Source organism: Cibotium barometz, chromosome 19 (assembly GCF_041138505.1).
Source record: "Cibotium barometz isolate CiBa-2024 chromosome 19, ASM4113850v1, whole genome shotgun sequence".
Classification (NCBI taxonomy): domain Eukaryota; kingdom Viridiplantae; phylum Streptophyta; class Polypodiopsida; order Cyatheales; family Cibotiaceae; genus Cibotium; species Cibotium barometz.
In genome coordinates, this window is record NC_141064.1 from 48,735,068 (window position 1) to 48,753,660 (window position 18,593).

At 45.1% G+C, this 18,593-nt stretch overlaps 1 protein-coding gene across 2 annotated transcripts in view; it reads right to left on the reverse strand.

Moving 5' to 3' along the window:
- TAF5 (TBP-associated factor 5) overlaps positions 1-10,155 on the reverse strand; it is a 139,340-nt gene extending 129,185 nt beyond the window's left edge. Inside the window, exons 1-2 of one of the 2 annotated variants that reach the window (XM_086813915.1) lie at positions 9,942-10,155; positions 9,753-9,834 (exon numbers count right to left, since the gene is read on the reverse strand). In XM_086813915.1, coding sequence (XP_086670041.1) covers positions 9,753-9,834; positions 9,942-10,147 — 288 coding nt within the window. In that variant the 5' untranslated portion in view covers positions 10,148-10,155. The remainder of the gene's footprint in view (positions 1-9,752; positions 9,835-9,941) is intronic. The other variant, XM_086813913.1, reaches the window with a different exon arrangement.
- Between the last annotated feature and the right edge of the window lie 8,438 nt (positions 10,156-18,593).

Genomic DNA, 18,593 nt, shown 5'->3' on the forward strand with positions numbered 1-18,593 from the left:
GTTCGTCCCACGAGGCAAGGGCTAAACAAGGCGCTTCCGACAAAGCCACCTTGAGGTCCTGGAATGCCTCCAACGCTCGTGGAGTCATTCGAATCTTTTGCCTCCTTGTTTCCACTCCCTTTAGCAGATCGGTGAGGTCTGCCGAGAGATCAGAAAACTTGTCAATGTGGGTGGAATATGCCTGGCATATACCCACAAATGATCTAATGTCATAAGCAGTATGAGGTACTTCCCAGTTAACAATCTCGGCCACTTTAGCCGGATCAAGTCAAATGCCTTCAGCAATAATTATATATCCCAAGTAATGTACCTGGAACAGATAAAATTCTGACTTCTTTTCATTGACATAGAGCTCGTTGCTTTCCAGCAACCTAAGGACTTTCTCCACATCAATGTCATGCTGCTCAACTGTAGCTGAAAATATGAGTATGTCGTCCAGAAATATGAACACACACACTCCAATCAACTCCCGGAAAATACGCATCATCATGCGGTTAAATGTAGCTGGGGCGTTCGTCAATCCAAATGGCATAACCACAAATTCATAGTGGGCCCGTTCTGTACGGAAAGCTGTCTTGGGGATGTCCCCCTCTACAATCCGTACCTGGTGGTACCCACTCTTTAAATCCAATTTAGAGAACACCTTAGCTCCATTCAGCCTCTCGAGAATATAGTCAATTCGAGGCATCGGGAATCGGCTCTTGATAGTCAGCTTGTTGAGTGCACGATAATCGACACACAACCGAGAAGACCCATCTTTCTTCTTGACAAATAAGATCGGTGTTGCAAATGGCGACACGCTGGGCGGATGAAGCCAGCTTGCAACAATTCTTGGAGTTGGCGGTCCAACTCCGATTCCATTGCCTTAGAAAGGCGATACGAAAACTTGCTCGAGGGTTCCGAGCCTGGGAGGAGGTCAATCTTGTGATCCTCCGGTCTGGACGGGGGAAGCTGGGGAGGGAGACTGTCCCGAAGAAAAATCTTCTGGAACTTTTCATGGAGAACCGAGTACTTCTCGGAAGCACTGGCCACCGTCTGGGCTGTCTGGATGTAAATCATCGCACACTGTGCGCCTTTCCTGACTGCTCGCTTAGCCTGCAAGTGGCTTATGAGCGGAAAGTTTGGAATACCTTGCTCACACTTAATGGTCACCGGGGTGTTTGACACCTTCCGATCAATCTGGAACGTGTGCTTGTCCCACTTGACATCTGGGAGAAACTTGTGAAACCACTGGATACCCAAAATTATGTCTGCTCCTACAAGAGGGGCAACCATAAAGTCACGCACAAACTCTATGCCCTGAATCACTAACTTAGCACCTAGAGCTTCATACTTGACGCTCGTAGTCATACTTGTGCTAAACCCCTCAACTTGTTTGTCCACCGGAGTCAGCTCGAAACGGGCACGCCTGGCAGCCTCTTCCGTGATCACATCCTCCGTGCTGCCGCTGTCAAACAAGACAACGACTCTCTGGCCACCTATGTAGCCAAAGGACTTGAGCAATTCGTTGCGCTCATACTCCTGGTCATGGGCGCCCTTCTGCTTATCTTCGAGCTCCCGGCTAATAATTGCTCCAACTGAAGCACCGGGGGTTGAAGAACTAGGGGTAGCCGCTGGGGTCTGTGTGGGAGCTGTGCTCACCACGGAAGCTGTGGAGGCGGCGGCGGCCTTTGGAGGCTTCTTCGGACAATCCCGAGAAGTATGTCCTTTTGTGTGACAAAAGTAACATCTACCCTCCTTCCTGTACTGAGAAAGCTCCTCAGCACTCAACTTGCCACCTGTCTTGCCTGCCTCCGCTTTCTGGTCTGGAGTAAGCTTAGACGCATTGTTCGAGTTCTTGGAGCCAGAGGCTCCCGGGCTCTGTCCTGGGGAAGACCCCGTCTGGTTCTGGCTTTTGCCCCCCGAGGCGTTAGCCTTGGGAGAAGCCGGCTGGGAAGTCTTGGGCTTGCCACCATTGTGTTTCATTTCTGCACTCTGCACAAGCGAGAGTGCGTCCTCAAAGGTGGCTGGTCTAAACATACGCACCTCCCATTGGATTTGCGTGTCCAGGCCATACAAAAACTGCCCTTTCTTGTCCGAATCAGATAAGCCTAATTGTAGACACAAGGACGAAATTTTATTGGCAAACTGAAGGACTGGTTGCGCGTTCTGACGCGTACCCCTGAACTCCCATTCGAGTCGCTCAAGGTAGTGGGGCGGTAAAAACCGCTGCTTAAGGTCACGGACGAACTCGTCCCACACATAAGCTGCCATACCTGATCTGGTGTGGGCATGAGCCCACTGAGTCCACCAAGGGATGGCCTCACCTTCCAAGTACCAACCGGCTAAGATCACTTTGTCAATATCTGTTTTCCTAACTGCGGCAAAGTAAGCTTCAAATTGATGTAACCATGAATAAAGAGTAGTGGGATCGAGTTTACCATTATACTTACTGAAATTCATTTTCTCGGGAAAATGATTCGAGGGCGCCGCCGGTGTCAATCTGGCGTCCAAAGCTCTGAAGTAACGCTCGTGTTCCACTCGTCGCATGGCGTCGTCTTCTCGTTGTCGAATCTCCAATGCACGCAGCTGCATCTCAAGCAAGGAGCTTGGCTGCGGCTGTGACCCCGTGAGAGGGTCCCTGTGACGAGGATCTGGTATCTGGGATACGGAAGGAGAGGGAGGAGGAGATGGAAAACGCGACGCTGGAGAGCGAGAACGCTCCTCCAGAGCCAAAATCCGCGCCTTCTGCTCATCCAACTTGGTTGTCTGGTCTGCGATTGCTCGCATCATCTGCTGGAACATGTCTGTGACACTCAAGCCGGGTGCCCTTGCTAGGCTGCCTGGTGCACTCTGGTCCCATGGTTCTGGTTCTCTCTCGTCGCCAAAGTTCGCCATAGCGGGAAAATGCAGTTCCTTTCCGGAACGCAATCTGACCATCCACTATCTGTGTGGGAGACTTCCGGAGGCTTCCGGAGGCTAAAAACCAACCGTCCTTCGAGGGACAGGAGTCACTCCGAAAGGGGTAGTCCACCGGCGTCTAAAAACCAACCACACGAGCGAAAAAATTTTCTGGTTTTCTTTGCTGAATCTTTGTCCTTGAAGTGAGCTCTGATACCACAATAATATGCAGAAGCTTCGGAGAAGGATCGGTACTTCAAAACTCAGAAATCAGCACTCTTTTCGCGACGGAATTAACGCACAAAACTGAAAGACGATGTGCAGAAAAATAGAGAGAGAAGGGGGAGATGGAGAGGACACAGTATTGGGTCCCAATTACCCTCTGTAGGGCCCCCACCACGGATGGTGTATTTGCTTTATTAGAATGATGTAAATCTGAAAACAAATACAAAGTACTTGACCTTTTCTTGGCTGGAAAACCTGCCCTTGACCTTCAGTCCTTCACCCCTTTGCTTTAGCAAACTCTTGGCTGTCCTGGCCCTTGAATGCTTGATGCACTTGGTGAATTATGAGATGATTCCATTGAATTCTTGGCTGGGCTTTTATACCCCCTTCAGCATCCAGTCGGCCAGCTAATAACAGCCCCACGACTAGGTTCTTTTAATAAAGTGCTTTCACACTAATAATAACTGCTGTCCAGCCTGCGCATGCTTTCACACTGCTGTCCAGCCTGCGCTTATGCTTGTGTGGGACAGTACCATGCTGCGCATGGGTGTGGGACTGCCCCTACACCTGGCCTGACCTGCTGGTTAGGGTTTCTGACCCTGTCGGCTGCCTGTCCAGCAGCAGTACAGCTGGCCGACAGCCCCTCCAGCCCAAGCCATGGCTGGTGGGCACAGCCTGGGCCCTCCTGGCCCCTTGGGGGTGGTTCTACACCTCCCCCATGCCCACACTAAGAGTGCAAGTGCACTGGGGTAGCCCTATGGGCTGGCCCCATCCTTACATGCAAACCTACATGCCTACAGAGGCCTGGCATCCAGTTGCAAACCAGATACACAGAACATCTGAATCATTCCAGAGGGAGACTCACAGCGCGGACTGGCACTGCTTCATGTGCAGGACAGCCCACACCTGACCTTGGACTCATGTGCAGGACAATGCACACCTGACCTCGGACGACTGAGATGGATCCCTGGCTGACTCGTCCCGGACTGGGCTCACATGGGACCAGTTCACCATCCCAGGTCCTGCACCTTCTGTACAGAAATGTCTACGTGGCATCCAAGTGCGGGATGCACGTGACATGTACCATATTACTCAGTGAGGGCCTCTATTGTGGGTGTGCCTGCCTAGGAGTTCTCTCCATTTTTCCCCATTTTTTCCATGGTTTTTTCCCTGTTTTTGGTCGTGGAGGCTGTCTGGTTCTGGCCGATTGTCTCGGTGCTGGCTGACTGTGTTTTGGGCTGGCCGACCAGCAGCATAGGGTGGTATAAATACCAGACTTCCATTTGTACCAGATCTTTGTGTATATAGCAGAGTTTGTACAGCTTCTCTTGAAGAGACGTCCTACACTCAAGCAAACGGGAATATTTCTTGGACCTCACACTCTCGCAACTTGCCCACATGAAAGAAGTTATGCCCCAGATAAGGGCAGCCCGAGAGAAAGGGAAAGTGGCCTTCTATAGAGATGGTAGAGTGGTGATTATGGAGAGGCGCTCTTCATGACGGCGCGAGACCTATGGGACTACACTCAAAGTTGCTACTTGGAATTGTAATGGATCTCTACGCCTTGATGTAGGGGCTTTTGAGGATAGTTTCACTGGGAGGGACATCATCTTCTACTGTGAGACGCATCAGGCTCCTGGACAGTCCATGCCACATGTTAGTGGATACCGATGGGAGACAGCTTGTAGACAGGAGACTCGTTCAGAGCATAGAGGACGGGGCTCAGGAGGAGTGGCAGTATTGTTTAGAGAGGAGCTACAGCCACTGATACACATAGTCCGCAGAGATGAGCAGGCTAGGTACATGTGGGTTAGACTGAGGGCAGAGACCGGCAGATATCTCTACATTGCTATATGCTATTTTGCTCCTAGTACATCAGTGTATGCATCACCTAGCGGGCAGTCTCCCTTTTCTATTTTGGATGATGACATTTGGGAGTTCTCCAGGGATGGTGACATCATTCTCTTGGGAGACTTCAATGCCAGGACCGCCCATAGCCAGACAGTATTTTATGATACCTCAGAGGAGATGTTGAGGGAGCTTGATGTTAGGGATATGGGCCTATCTAGACTCTCACAGGATGAGGAACATACAGTGTATGGGCGGTATTTGATAGACATGGGGACTGCACATGGATTGGCCATCCTGAATGGCCTACAGAGATTCCCAACATCGGGCGGTTTCACTAGCTTTCCACATCGGCATGGTGCTAGTACAGTGGACTATGTTATGGCTCAGCCCAGTCTCATTCCCTCTTTTCAGGATTTTATGGTAGGCACTAGGCCGGTTGGAATAGCAGTGGATCATGCTATCTTGTCCTTCACTCTCACATTTCAGTTCAGCACCGCTCCATTGGGACAGGTCTCCACACACACTCGTTATACCTTTACGAGGGAGACTGACACCGTATACACGGATGAGATATACAGACGCCTATGTGCCGATGAGCCGGGACGGCCATTAGATGAGCTCACTCAGATATTGATAGAGACGCTTCATGCTGCAACATCAGAGGCATATCCCCATAGTCAGCCTACACGGAGACGATCTGGGAACATGCCCCAGAACAGTTGGTATGATGAGGAGTGCAGAGAGATGAGGATCAGATTACAGAGAGAGGTGCTCATGGGTGTTACCACTCACAGACAGTCACGGATTACCTTCCGGCACCTAGTGCGACGGAAGAAGAGGGCTTATCTTGCTCAGTTAGAGAGGGATTTGTACCAGTTGTTTATGAGTCAGGACTCAGGCGAGGCATGGAGACTATTCCATGAGCATTCACCATCACCAGCCATTACCTCCACAGAGATTTGGGGTGAGTATGCAGCATCCCTGTACACAGCACCAGGACAGCCGCCCCTGCCAGACCCATCGGAGCCATGCCCAGAGACGTGTGCTTTCTTTACTGCTGAGATGGTAAGGAAAGCTATTGACAGGATGAGGACTGGGAGAGCATATGATCATGATGGTTTGGTAGCAGAGCACTTTATTCATGCCAGAGATATGCTTGTAGAGCTTATTGCTATGATGTTTAACCGAGCCATGTGTGAGGGTTTTCCTGAGACTTGGAATATGTCCACGATTGTGCCTATCTTCAAGTCAGGGGATCCCATGCTTCCTGGGAATTATCGTACCATCATGATTGGTCACACATTGGCTAGATTATATGCATCTATTCTTGAGCAGGAGTTGAGTAGATGGGCAGAGAGAGAGGGCATACGTGCATCAGGGCAGGCAGGGTTCAGGAGAGGTTTCTCCACTCTTGACCATATCTTGACACTCAGAGCTATTATTGAGGAGGGCAGATTATATGGCAGGAGGATTTATTGTTGCTTTGTGGATTTCCGCAAAGCTTTTGACACAGTACCGAGAGCCAGACTGATGCGCAGACTACAGGAGATGGGAGTGCCCACAGAGCTGATTTGGGGAATCATGGCTTTATACAGGACAGTTGTGGGGCAGGTACGTACTACCCAGGGTATATCTGAGATGGTTCACTCCACTATTGGGGTGAAACAGGGCTGCCCCCTTTCCCCCACCTTATTTGGGATGTATGTGGATGAGGTTTCGGACTATGTAGAGCGGGAGGGTGACAGAGGAGCACAGCTAGCAGGGACATGGATTCCGCTGTTATTGTATGCTGATGATATTGTGCTGATCTCAGATTCTCCAGAGGGGATGCAGCGTCATTTGGATGCATTGCACATGTTTGCAGAGGACAGTGGATTGTCTGTTAACCTTGGTAAAACCAAGGTGATGGTGTTTAACACCACAGCACAGTGGGTTAGGAGGTCAATGCCCACCTTTACATATGGTCAGGAGACAGTGGAGTATACAGATGCATATACTTACCTTGGTGTGGTTTTTAGTGGCCCACTATTTTCCTTGAGGAGAGCAGCGGAAACCAGATTGACCAGAGCTTATGCAGCATTGGGGAGACTAGAGAGGATGTGTTCGCAGGTTCAGTTTCAGGAACCTCGAACAAAGCTGTGGCTCTTTGACACTTTGGTCACTTCAGCCATGCTGTATGGAGTGGAGATATGGGGACCCTCAGTGGATCGCCACAGCCGAGCTGGTAGCACTGATGGATGGAGACGTATGGAGAGGTCCTTGGTTTCTATGATTTCCCGGATGATTAGGGCCAAGGCCTCCGTACCACATGATATTATCCGTGCAGAGATGGCTGCCCCCCCATTGGTAGTAGAGGCACTCACTCGATCAGTCTCCTTTATACATAGCACTTGGGCTCTCCCTAGAGACAGATATGCTCGCTTAGCCCTGGAGTCTTCACGACAGTTGGCATCACAGGGAGACGGATCATGTTGGTATGCACAGATGACAGCTTGGTTCCAACTGCATGGCTTTAGTATGGACAGGCTACCTCCATTTCAGTACTCCCTGGATGCACCCTCCCTCTCTCTCACACGGGCAGAGATTACCAGACTTATCAGGCAAGACTTGACTCAGCTGGACACTAGGAGGACATGGATACAGCCGACACACGAGCTTGGTACAAAGATGGCTTTCTATAGAGATCATCTTCTCCAGCTCACGGAGGATGGGTTTGTGATTAGACCCAGCTACATGGATACTCATCTTTCTCATGGGGTACGGTGTGCTATTGGTCAGATGCGCACATCCTCACACCAGCTAGAGATTGAGACTGGCAGATTCAGAGGAGTACCAGCTGAGGCCAGGATTTGTCAGCTATGCCAGATGGAGCCAGAGACAGAGTTACATTACATATGTCACTGTCCAGTATATTATGAGATACGAGGCCGTTTTCACTGCCTGTTCAGAGAGGGCTTTGGACCACTTTCTAGAGTCATGAGATACCAGGATCAGAGATGCCTCGGATTGTACTTGCTGGAGCTGCGTAGACATAGAGAGGGTCTCCTGAGAGGGAGGGGATCAGAGAGGGAGAGACACCTACAGAGGCAGATTACAGACTTCTTTCGACCAGAGATTGAGCAGTCAGGTCAGCAGGCATTGCAGCTAGCCCCAGAGTACAGCCGCACCAGAGGTACACTGATTGATCGGGCTATAGAGCTGGGGCGGTCCAGGCGCCCCAAGATGAGAGGCCCATCTCGACACCGGCGGAGACTACAACAGAGGATCAGGATCATACTAGCACGGCATGGGAGACGTCCAGTCAGAGTACTCACCATGGAGGACATTGAGGATATCCGCCATCGACCGATGAGAGACATCTTTGGATAGTGATGTGTATGATGCTTACCTTTGTTGCTGGAGTTTTCCTCCTAGATGTTATCCATTAGGCGTTCCTGGTACCGTACTTTTCCTCATAGTTGTTTCAGTTTCAGTTAGTTGTTTAGTTGTTTTTAGCTTTCCTTACACAGACATTGTATCAGATCCACCAATTGTTGTAACCTTTTTGGTCTCATAGGTCATTTTGGCCTTTTGAAGACGTTAATATATCATTTCATTTCATTTCTCTCTCTCTCTCTCTCTCTCTCTCTCTCTCTCTCTCTCTCTCTCTCTGTTTTCTTTCTCACAGCAGTTGTCTCGTTTTCCGCTGTGCATTCAGACAAGTCTGTGGGTCTAAATATCTCACATGGGGCATAGTTGCTTGGCAGCGCCTACCATATATGGAATCAGGGGCACATTAAAGATTGTCCCCTTAGATATCATTCCTCAAAACGCCCTTTTAAACACTTCACTCTAAGTAGACGAGTGTGTAACTACACAGCAGGTTTGGAGATGTGGAGGTCATTTAGGGCACCTGACCTTCCACTTTTCATGCTTTATCAATTAGTTGGTCACATAGTACTCTTGCCCTTGCATTCTATCTAGAGTAGGACTCAAGGATCTCACAAGACAGATGGAATGCCTTGATGTGTATTTGTGGAGATAGTCCTTCATCTCTCATATACCAGTTTTGATACTACTCAAACCGTCATATTCTTGACTGGTTTCTCCAATCAGGAATTTCACATTTTGAGCATCCTTTCTTTAAAAAGGGTCGACCCTTGTTGTATCTTGGCTTGATAGAACGCAACTTAATTTTCAAGCCAACAGCCTGTGGGTCTGAATATAGTCTGATCCTAGAGGTGGATACTGATTGGCAAATTGTCACATCTCCAATAGTCATTTGCAGCAAGGCGGTCTAAGGTCTAGAGGCCTTATATCCAAGTGTTGCATCTGATCTAGCTTGGGGTGGTTTGGAACTGTTGGGTTTGGTGAATTGTCAGCTGCTTTGTATATCAATCTAAAGAGTGTGTTTGTGTGTGTGTGTTGGCTTGGTGCTCTGATGCAGGTTGATCTAATGGGTTGTAACACTAACACTAATGTAGCTCATTTAGTGAGGATACATTGGCAGCTAACAAAAGCAACAATGTGTTATGCATCACAAGCCCCACGAGCAAAAATGGTCAAAGAAAGCTCTGCATAATAAAAAGGAGTCTCTGCTAGTATTTAGCCAGCTGCCCTAACTGCTTGCTGAGGTTCTTTTGCTATTCATAAAGACAAAGAAGTGGAGCTGGGGTAATCTACCAATGTGTAGCAAAATAACAAGCAACAGAAACATAACACGAGGCAATAAATTATTTCTCAGAAAAACAATGAAGGACAAAATAAATTTGAGGTTTTGATTTTTTCTTTTTCTTTTTTGGAGTAATATCACACACCTTGTACAAATCTAGAGATGAGTGAACCCAGTTTCGGAGCTTGCCGTACGCTTCCCTGTAAAGGACAGGGACGTTGTCCGACCTGGAGAAAGGGGACGGCGTACATTTTTCAGCTAGGAAATGCACATGAAAAGGAAAATTCTCCAGGGAATAAATACAGGATGCGATGGTTAAAGAGAAGGGGGTTACTTGGAGTAACGCAATATTTGGTTTGCGACGTCGGGGTCTGTTTTGGCGGAGGGGTTGTGGGCTGACCTGAGGTGCTCCTCCTGCAGCGCTTGCTCTGCTTGGCGGTAGCCCTTCTTCTTCAGGTACGCTAGCACGGCCTTCTCTATTTGCTCTTCTTCCATCCTCTCCCCCTCTTCTCTCGCTACACAGAGCTTATATTTATACATATATTTTTGTGGAAATTGCAGCTTTGAATTTTGAAAAATAAATTGAGGCATCATTTATTTTTCAAAATTCACACTTAGGCTGGTTAAGACTAAGTGAACAAGAAGGGTTCACACTTTTGGGTGGACAAAGTTAAAAGTCTGGTCCTCGGGCTCATTTGGCCACTCTAACTAGTCTAAAGCTATCACTCTCAACTTATTCTAAAGCTAGCACTCTCTATCTAGGATCCCGTGGTATGCCTTCAATAGACAAGCAGCATAAGCACACACGTAAAATATACAATACATGGCTTTCAAGTGAATTCCAACCATTCCGACACTTGTGGCCCAAAGGAGGTGAAAATGATACGGTGGTGGCCAGCATCGAGACCATGGAGGTCTTCGACAAGGGTTAACACCTTTGTGGGCCTATTCTACCTACAATCTCATCCCGTTGCACCATGTCGTAGCTGTGAGTATTGTATGTTGTTCACAGCATCCTACTTATGCTCGCACTGTAGAACTTATTTTAGGTGCTATGGGACATGACTCTTGCAGTCTATGGTAGGAGAGACACCACAATGACATTATGACGTGAGTGTACTTTACCTAGTGGGAGGACCCTATAAAGTAAGGAATGCACAAGAAGAGTTTGTAGAGCATGGGAGGAGGGCAAGAGCTTATGCACTTACAACGCCATTCTATAAAATGAGTGTCCCTTCTGGAACATGGTGGGTTATTCTTAGCTAGCGGTAGCTACTTAGCTCACTTGCCTGTAGTACCCATGCCATATCACAGTGATGAAGATGCACTCAACCCATTGCCTCGTACCCATTGCCTCGTACACCAGTGTAGTACCCATTGCCTCGTACACCAGAGGAGGCATATATATTAGAATCAAACTATGAGGATGATGAGCTTAGTGACACTGAATCTAATCCAGTGTATGAGTTATGGCTATCTGATGAGGACGACATGTTGTGATGATTTTTGAAAAAAAAAAGATTCACATGAAGCACAAGGGAAGTTCTCAAATTACAAGTACAACTCGACAAGACCGACTTCCCAACCATATAACTAACCAGGTGTATTCTAAACCCACTCTCAAATAATGCTATTGTTTTCAATTCCAATCTTTTTTGTAAGTCTCCATTCAATGTTTGTTTGAGTGCTTACTTGCATCATTCTGGTTGATCACTTTTCTAGTTATTACTTGGATAACCATTAAGGATTTGGTCCTAGTTCATTATTTACTTAGATCGATCTTAAAGTATGCCAAATACTCCACCTTCCTTTTAGTGTGCCCTCTTTAGTTAGAGTAAAGCCTTCTAGGTAAATTGTGAAAGTGGAAGTGATAAAAGAAACAATAACAAAAAATAAACAATAAATAAAAAATAAATATTTTTTTAAATAAAAAAATCTCAAGAAGATAACCATTGCCATAGGAGATCTTGAAAGGACTTTTGATTCTTAGTGAAAGAGCCTTGGGATCGTAGCCTAAATCCTCATGGAATGAGAGCTTGTGGTAAAAAACAATAAAGGGCTAAAAAACCATCGCTGTCAAGGTTTTTAGTGGTTCTTAGATACTCTTGTACAGGGTCTCTTGGGCTATTGCTTGGGTCTCCGCAAGGTGGTGCCCTACTTTTACATTTTTATCTTAGAATTAAAAGTTAAAATTTAAGACCCTTTGTTCACATGACCCCAAGAAAAAAATCAAAATTTATAAAATTCATCAATTATGTTTCATAGTGTCAATTGCATGACGTGAAAGGGGGTCCGTCGGTCCAAAATTAAAAAATGAATTTAATTTTTTTGTGAAGTTTGCTTCACGACGTGAACCGTTAAGGGTTCACGGCGTGAAACCTTTCGTTAATGTGACCAAAAAAAATTATAAAATTCGTCAATTCCGCTTCACGGCATGAACTACACCACGTGAAATGGGGTCTCTCTTCGTTCACGTAACAAAAGAAATCAAAATTTATAAAATTCATCAATTTCGCTTTACGATGTGAACTGAAGTTCGTTTCACGACATGAATCGTTAAGGCGTGAAACACTACATTCACGTGACCCAAAATAAAATCAAAATTTATAAAATGCTTCAATTCCACTTCACGGCATGAACTGCACCCTGCTAGTTCACAACGTGAAAGGGGTCCGTCGGTTAAAAATAAAATAAAATAAAATAATCCAATTTAACTTTTTCGTGAAGTCCGCTTCATGATGTGGACTGTTAAGGATTCACGGCATGAGACCCTTCGTAGTACCAATCTAGATAATCCGAGTCCAAGATAGGGTCGCTTATATCAATCTACGAAAAGTCCATTTTCAAAGCCTGTAGCTTCTCTTAGTACCAATCCAGATAATCCGGGTCCAAGATAAGGTCACTCGTATCAATCCATGAAAAGTCCATTTTTAAAGTCTGTAGTAACAACAGAGTCATACTTTCATTCTCTTATTTTGGTATGTGCTCTTTCTCATCATCTTTTTTAATTTTTATTATTAGTCAAATTTTAAGTATGTGTATAGGTGCTATATTACTGTACATGTTGGTGCAAGTTATATTGTCATAGGTGCTATATTGTTATACATGTTGGTGCAAGCTATATTATCATAGGTTAGCTTTTTGCAATAGTCTCTCTCTTGATATGGACACAAAATTTTTCAAGGAGCGAGACGTGGGAATAAAAGTGACGATAGTAACGTAAATCCCCCCTTCTTGCTTCCTATTATACATTGACTTCATGGAAGGTATTGTAGGATTTTTGTAACCATCCCTTCCGACTTTGCTCCATCAGTGCTTGTTGTGGCTGGGAGCACCCTTTGTTACTTGTTGTGGCATATCAATCTTCAACTTTAAGGGCAGTAATGGGCTTTCATAAGACCGAATGAAGCTTATGGGTTCTCCCTTATAGATGAGCGATGGAGTTGACAATTGCGGCAAGGCAAGTATCAACTCCATAGTAGTGGGTCGCTCTAGGGAAACCAATGGGGTTGGGGCTTGGATAGTGACCAATGGTTTTGTAACATTTTGTAATGTAGAAACTTTCCATTAATCACCCTGCCTCTTGTGATAGGGTTTCTCTTTAGGATCCAAACTTGTTTGGATCCAAACTTGTTTGGGTGTTTGTGGGGTAAAGGTTCTCCTACAATAATCTTCCCTTTGTTTGAGCTTAAGCCATTGAAGCCTTTGTCCGTCGTCTCACTGAGGAGACTTTTGTGAATTTGTCAGTGGCAGCAGTGAGGTTAATGGTATACATTTATGTTTTGGTATCCAAATACAATAGTTACCCTCATAGTAGCCTTGAGCTTTCAATAAGCATTTAGATATCCATTTTGGGGTAACCTGTGATGTGGACTTCTTGTGCCGATTATTATGTTGAGGCCTTCTTTGCTTTGTTGGTTGAGGTGGTATAGATGGAGAAATCTTGGGAACCCATTTCAAGGTAGATTTGGGTTGCCACTTTTTAGTCCATCGTATCTGTTCGTCCCTCTAACATGGAGATGTTTGCCATGTGGAGTTGAAAGAATTGAGAGTTCATTGAACAGTGTGGTGGACGATGAAGTGAAGGCGGTTTCCTTAGCTTTGGGTGATGTTAAGGCTCCCTCCTCGTTATGATTCTTGACAAGAGTGAGAGGTGGTAGGGGCTTATGAGTAGAATATTTAGTCGTGGCTTCATTGTCAGGGACACGCCCGTTAACCAATCAATCATACATTCAATAGCCTTTATCCATGTGTGACCAAGTATTATCGGTTCAGGTAATGTTTTTGCAAGCATAACCAGGAAGTCTCCCACTAGGTTCTTGTTGGTATCATAATATGTTTCTATTTGTAGTAGCCCAAGAACCTTGGTATTCCTACCATGGATACCTTTCATCTTTAAAGAGGTAGAGCAGACTCTGAGAGTCCAAAATTGGAGAGCTAGGAGTCATATGAGTGTTACGATCCATATGGATATCTATAACAACCCTTATCCATTGACTATGCCTCCTTGTTCAAAGTATAGTGCAACAAAGGGAGAGAGAGTTCAATAACATGCCACGCACTCCACCTATTCAATGTTTCCATTATAAGGGCCTGCACCATGTTACCATCCTTGAATTTAGTGCCAAATCCTAATTCATTCCACATAGAGGCACATGTTACAAGTGTGCATTATTTGAATAAGCGTTCAACGACTATCTTAGTATAGTGGAAATCACCCCAGTGGGCATGAGCATGTCAGCCACTTCAAAGAGCCTTAACTTGTTAAGCATACAAGGAGGATGTATGCATATAGTCCCCCTTAATGCCATCACACAACTCTAGAATAAGATGAAGGTAGTTGCCAAGAAAACATCCAAGGTAGCTAAGAAGCAAAAAACTTAGGCTTTAACCTTGAAGCTACAAACCAACAAAGAGCCTAAGGTGCAAGCACTAAAGGCTACAATAGCCCATGAAAAGGCTAAAGGATCAAAATTAGAGGTCCAGAAGAAGAAAACCTCAAATAGTATGTAGAAATGCAATCATCAAGGGCGATGATATTGTGACCATTGAGAGTGGTTTAGATGATAGCTCCAAAGCTACCTCCACCTCTTGGAGACAATGGGTGATCATGTAATCTCCCACCCAAACCAAGCTCTTCTCAAAGAGAAGAAACCCATTGACTATGCAGACCTTCCAAAGAAACTCAAAGTGTACCCCAACCTCGTGTTAGAGAAAGAGTGAATGAAACAAGCCCAGGTGATTGTAAGGAAGGTGCAGGCTGAACTAGAGCAAGTAGTTAAGTACGAACCACTGACTTTGCATGAGCATATCCTAGAACTTATTCTAAAGTCGCTACCTTTGCCTCTAGAATGAATCCAACTAGATTCTACATTACTAGATGTAGTGAGAAGGAGTGCTTAGTGGGAGGTGAAAGTTGGCCTTCCATGTGTCATCATGGTCACCACAATATTTTCTATGATGTGATAGATTCTATGCGTCATCATAGTCACCACAATAGTTTCTATGATGTGATAGATGACGACTTCATTTTAATCCCATCATCAGAGGCATTGGGGCACGTCCAAGCCCACCTCCGAGTGAGTATGAGCCAAGTGAGTGTAAATATCGCATGAGGGACATAGTCGTCCTCAGATGTGCCATATTATTGAGAGCTCTTCTTCCATACTCAAAGCAAAAGGATGAGCCGTGCCATATTATTGAGAGCTCTTCTTCCATACTCAAGACAAAAGGATGAGCCGTGCCATATTATTAATATTTCTTCTTCCATACCCAAGGTGAAAGGATAGCCAAAAGTGTCCATGTGCAAGCTGGGACATTACTTTAAATGAATGTCGTGTGTTACTTATTGTTTATAAAGGCATGATGGAATCTATAACCTTTTATGGTGATGCTTGTGTTAGCATAACCATTAAGGATTGCTGGGAGGCATGGGGAAGCCCACTACTCGTACACAAGCCTCGTGGTCTCAAGCTTAAAGATAGGAACACAGCTAAACCTTTGGGTTTCCTTAAGGATCCAAAGATTAAGACCTTCAAGCTAAGCTTCCACCACACATTCATAGTAATGGTTTTTAGAGAAGAGGGTCATACACCATGATCCTAGAAAGGCCTTACATGAGGGATGCAAGGTTGGTTCACGATTGGTAAACCAATCACATTTACATACACAAAGTTAACCAGTCCTTGAAAACCAGGGAAGACTCACATCCCATAAGTGAGTCTGACACAATTGCCTGGACCACATCGGGGGGTGATGAAGATTACTAAGAATATGAGCCCCTCCTACAAGCTACTCTACTAAGGATTGGATTCACATTCTAGAAAACCATGGACACTCTTCCACATAGAAGCTTGGGACAAGGTTTGCATGATTGGATGGTGCCAAAATCTCATCGCTACTAGCTTGAGGCATTACAAACATTACCAACCTACTACCCTTGAGCTACAGTTCCCCAAGAAAGACCACCTAACTACATGGACCACCTTAGTTAGCATAGAGGTTAGCTACAACGTGTTATCTTGGGAGACGTGGACCTCATTAGGCCACCACCCCTCGCACCGTCCTGCAACAACCATTACCACAATAAACAATTCAAAATCAATGACTGTCTTGTTTGTTTTAAAGCTAAATTTTATATTGGAACTAAACGTGTCTTGTAAGTTTTAGGTCAAAGCATGTTAACGTGCTCAAAAAGGCATGTCCTGAGACAGTGCTAACTAGCATAATTTTTGGATGTGCTAACTAGATCCAAATATGACCCACAATGCAAAATTTCCTATCATGTTATATATCATTGGAAAGCTCTTGAAACAAATAATGTTGATGTATAATCTCCCACAAATTATGATTTAATTTGTAAATATTTTACCACATGCCCATTTTTTTAAACTACTACTGCTAACAACTGCAAAAAAGCATAGCACGTTAACATGCTTCCACCCTTTTATGTGTGTTATGGATCACCCTAACCCTCCTTGAAACACATCCAACAAGAGATTACCTCAACTGTCGTGAGTAAGGATCTTTCCAATGGCGGCCGAGCTCGTAATCCTTGAGGTCTCCAAGCTCTACAACTCCTTGAGAAGCTATTCCACTGCATCTCCCGCAAGTGTTGTCACACTGTCACGTTGCACTACGTGTACTCATCCCTCCTCTCATCTCACATCACTCACACACACTCACTAGTGTGCATTAGAGATAGAGATCAGTAACAAGAGGATTAGTAAGAGAAAGACTCTATTGCACAATGGGAGAGTCCTTGTATTATGAGAGATATTCATTTATATACATGGCCATAAGTGATCACACTCACTTAACTTATGGTGGCAGACCGGGTACTTTAGGCTCATAAGAGGCCTAATGCTATCACAATAACTAATCTCATAATATATCCATGAAGTACATCACTTGAGACTTCATCCTAACTTACTACCACATGGCCATTAGAGATAGAGATCAGTAACAAGAGGATTAGTAAGAGAAAGACTCTATTGCACAATGGGAGAGTCCTTGTATTATGAGAGATATTCGTTTATATACATGGCCATAACTGATCACACTCACTTAACTTATGGCAGACCGGGTACTTTAGGCTCATAAGAGGCCTAATGCTATCACAATAACTAATCTCATAATATATCCATGAAGTACATCACTTCAGACTTCATCCTAACTTACTACCACATGCTCTTGAAGCGAAAATCACCATATGTATTCCATAGGACCATTACGGGCGCCCGTCCAAGTTGTAGATTTGGACACCATTGCTTCGTATCTTAAATGTATGACCTTTTGGTGTATCTACCTTAACTCCTTGATATAAGATAATGGTAGTAGCTCTTGTTAACCCTAAGAATGGGTTAATAATGTGGCCCTTGCACAGAGGAACAATGAAAGAGAGCATCATCCTTGAGAGGGGATTAATTTCTTAAAGGGTGTAAAAAAGCAAGAAGAAAGAAGCTTTTTTTTTTAATATCTTGGCCAAGCCTTTTTTAAGATGGCCATTGTGGCTTATAGCCGAGCGGCGTCGGCGTGATGTAGATAGTCGAGAGGTGCACACCTAACCTATCGTGAAAAGCTGCTAAAAATTGGCCACACAAAAGCGCACCAAATAAATAAGAGAGAGAGAGAGAGAGAGAGAGAGAGAGAGAGAGAGAGAGAGAGAGAGAGAGAGAGAGAGAGAGAGAGAGAGAGAGAGAGAGATTGTATAAACGTCTCTCTCAGGCCAAAGAGAACTGGCCTATGAGACAAAACCATGTACAATGTATGTGGTATCTCTGAGTATCAGATGGTGCTCAGTGCACAATACAACAACTGGAAGAAAACTGCTACCATGAGGTCGGGATGTATGTACATATATAAGGATGGAGCACTATTGGGGTAAATGCACAACTATATGCCAGGGTGATACAACGATGCTCAATGTAGGCATGCTCCTAGTCACCTCCATCTTGTGGTGAGGAGGGGTGTGTAATATGTCATACATGTCAACACCAGTTGTATAATGATATGCAAGATGGCCGCCAGATCAATGGGTCCCGGCTGTCCTCTCTCCTGTAGTCGCCTCTGGTGTCGTGCCCGAATGTCCCTGGTCATAGGGGAATGCTTATGCTTTGCTTATTGAAAAGTTGACTTATGTACATGTGACTAGTGTTCACACTTGGTTGGCCATGACTTATGTACATGTGACTAGTGTTCACACTTGGTTGGCCATGACTTAAAAATAGTCCATGGCAGTCTTTTACTAGCCTATTAGTTACATATGAAGTCCAAGACTTCCTCTATTTTACAATAAGCCCAGTGTAAGGTTGCACACTCATAAAGTATAGTTACTGTCATATAAAATGTTACGTCTTTTGAAATACAAAGACATCTTTTTAGTGCAAAAAGAAGCGATGACATTGTAAGTTGGTGGAATGCCCTACAAAAACAAGATGGTCAAGGCCAAATTAATCGGAGTGGTTAACATACTTGTCGACGATTG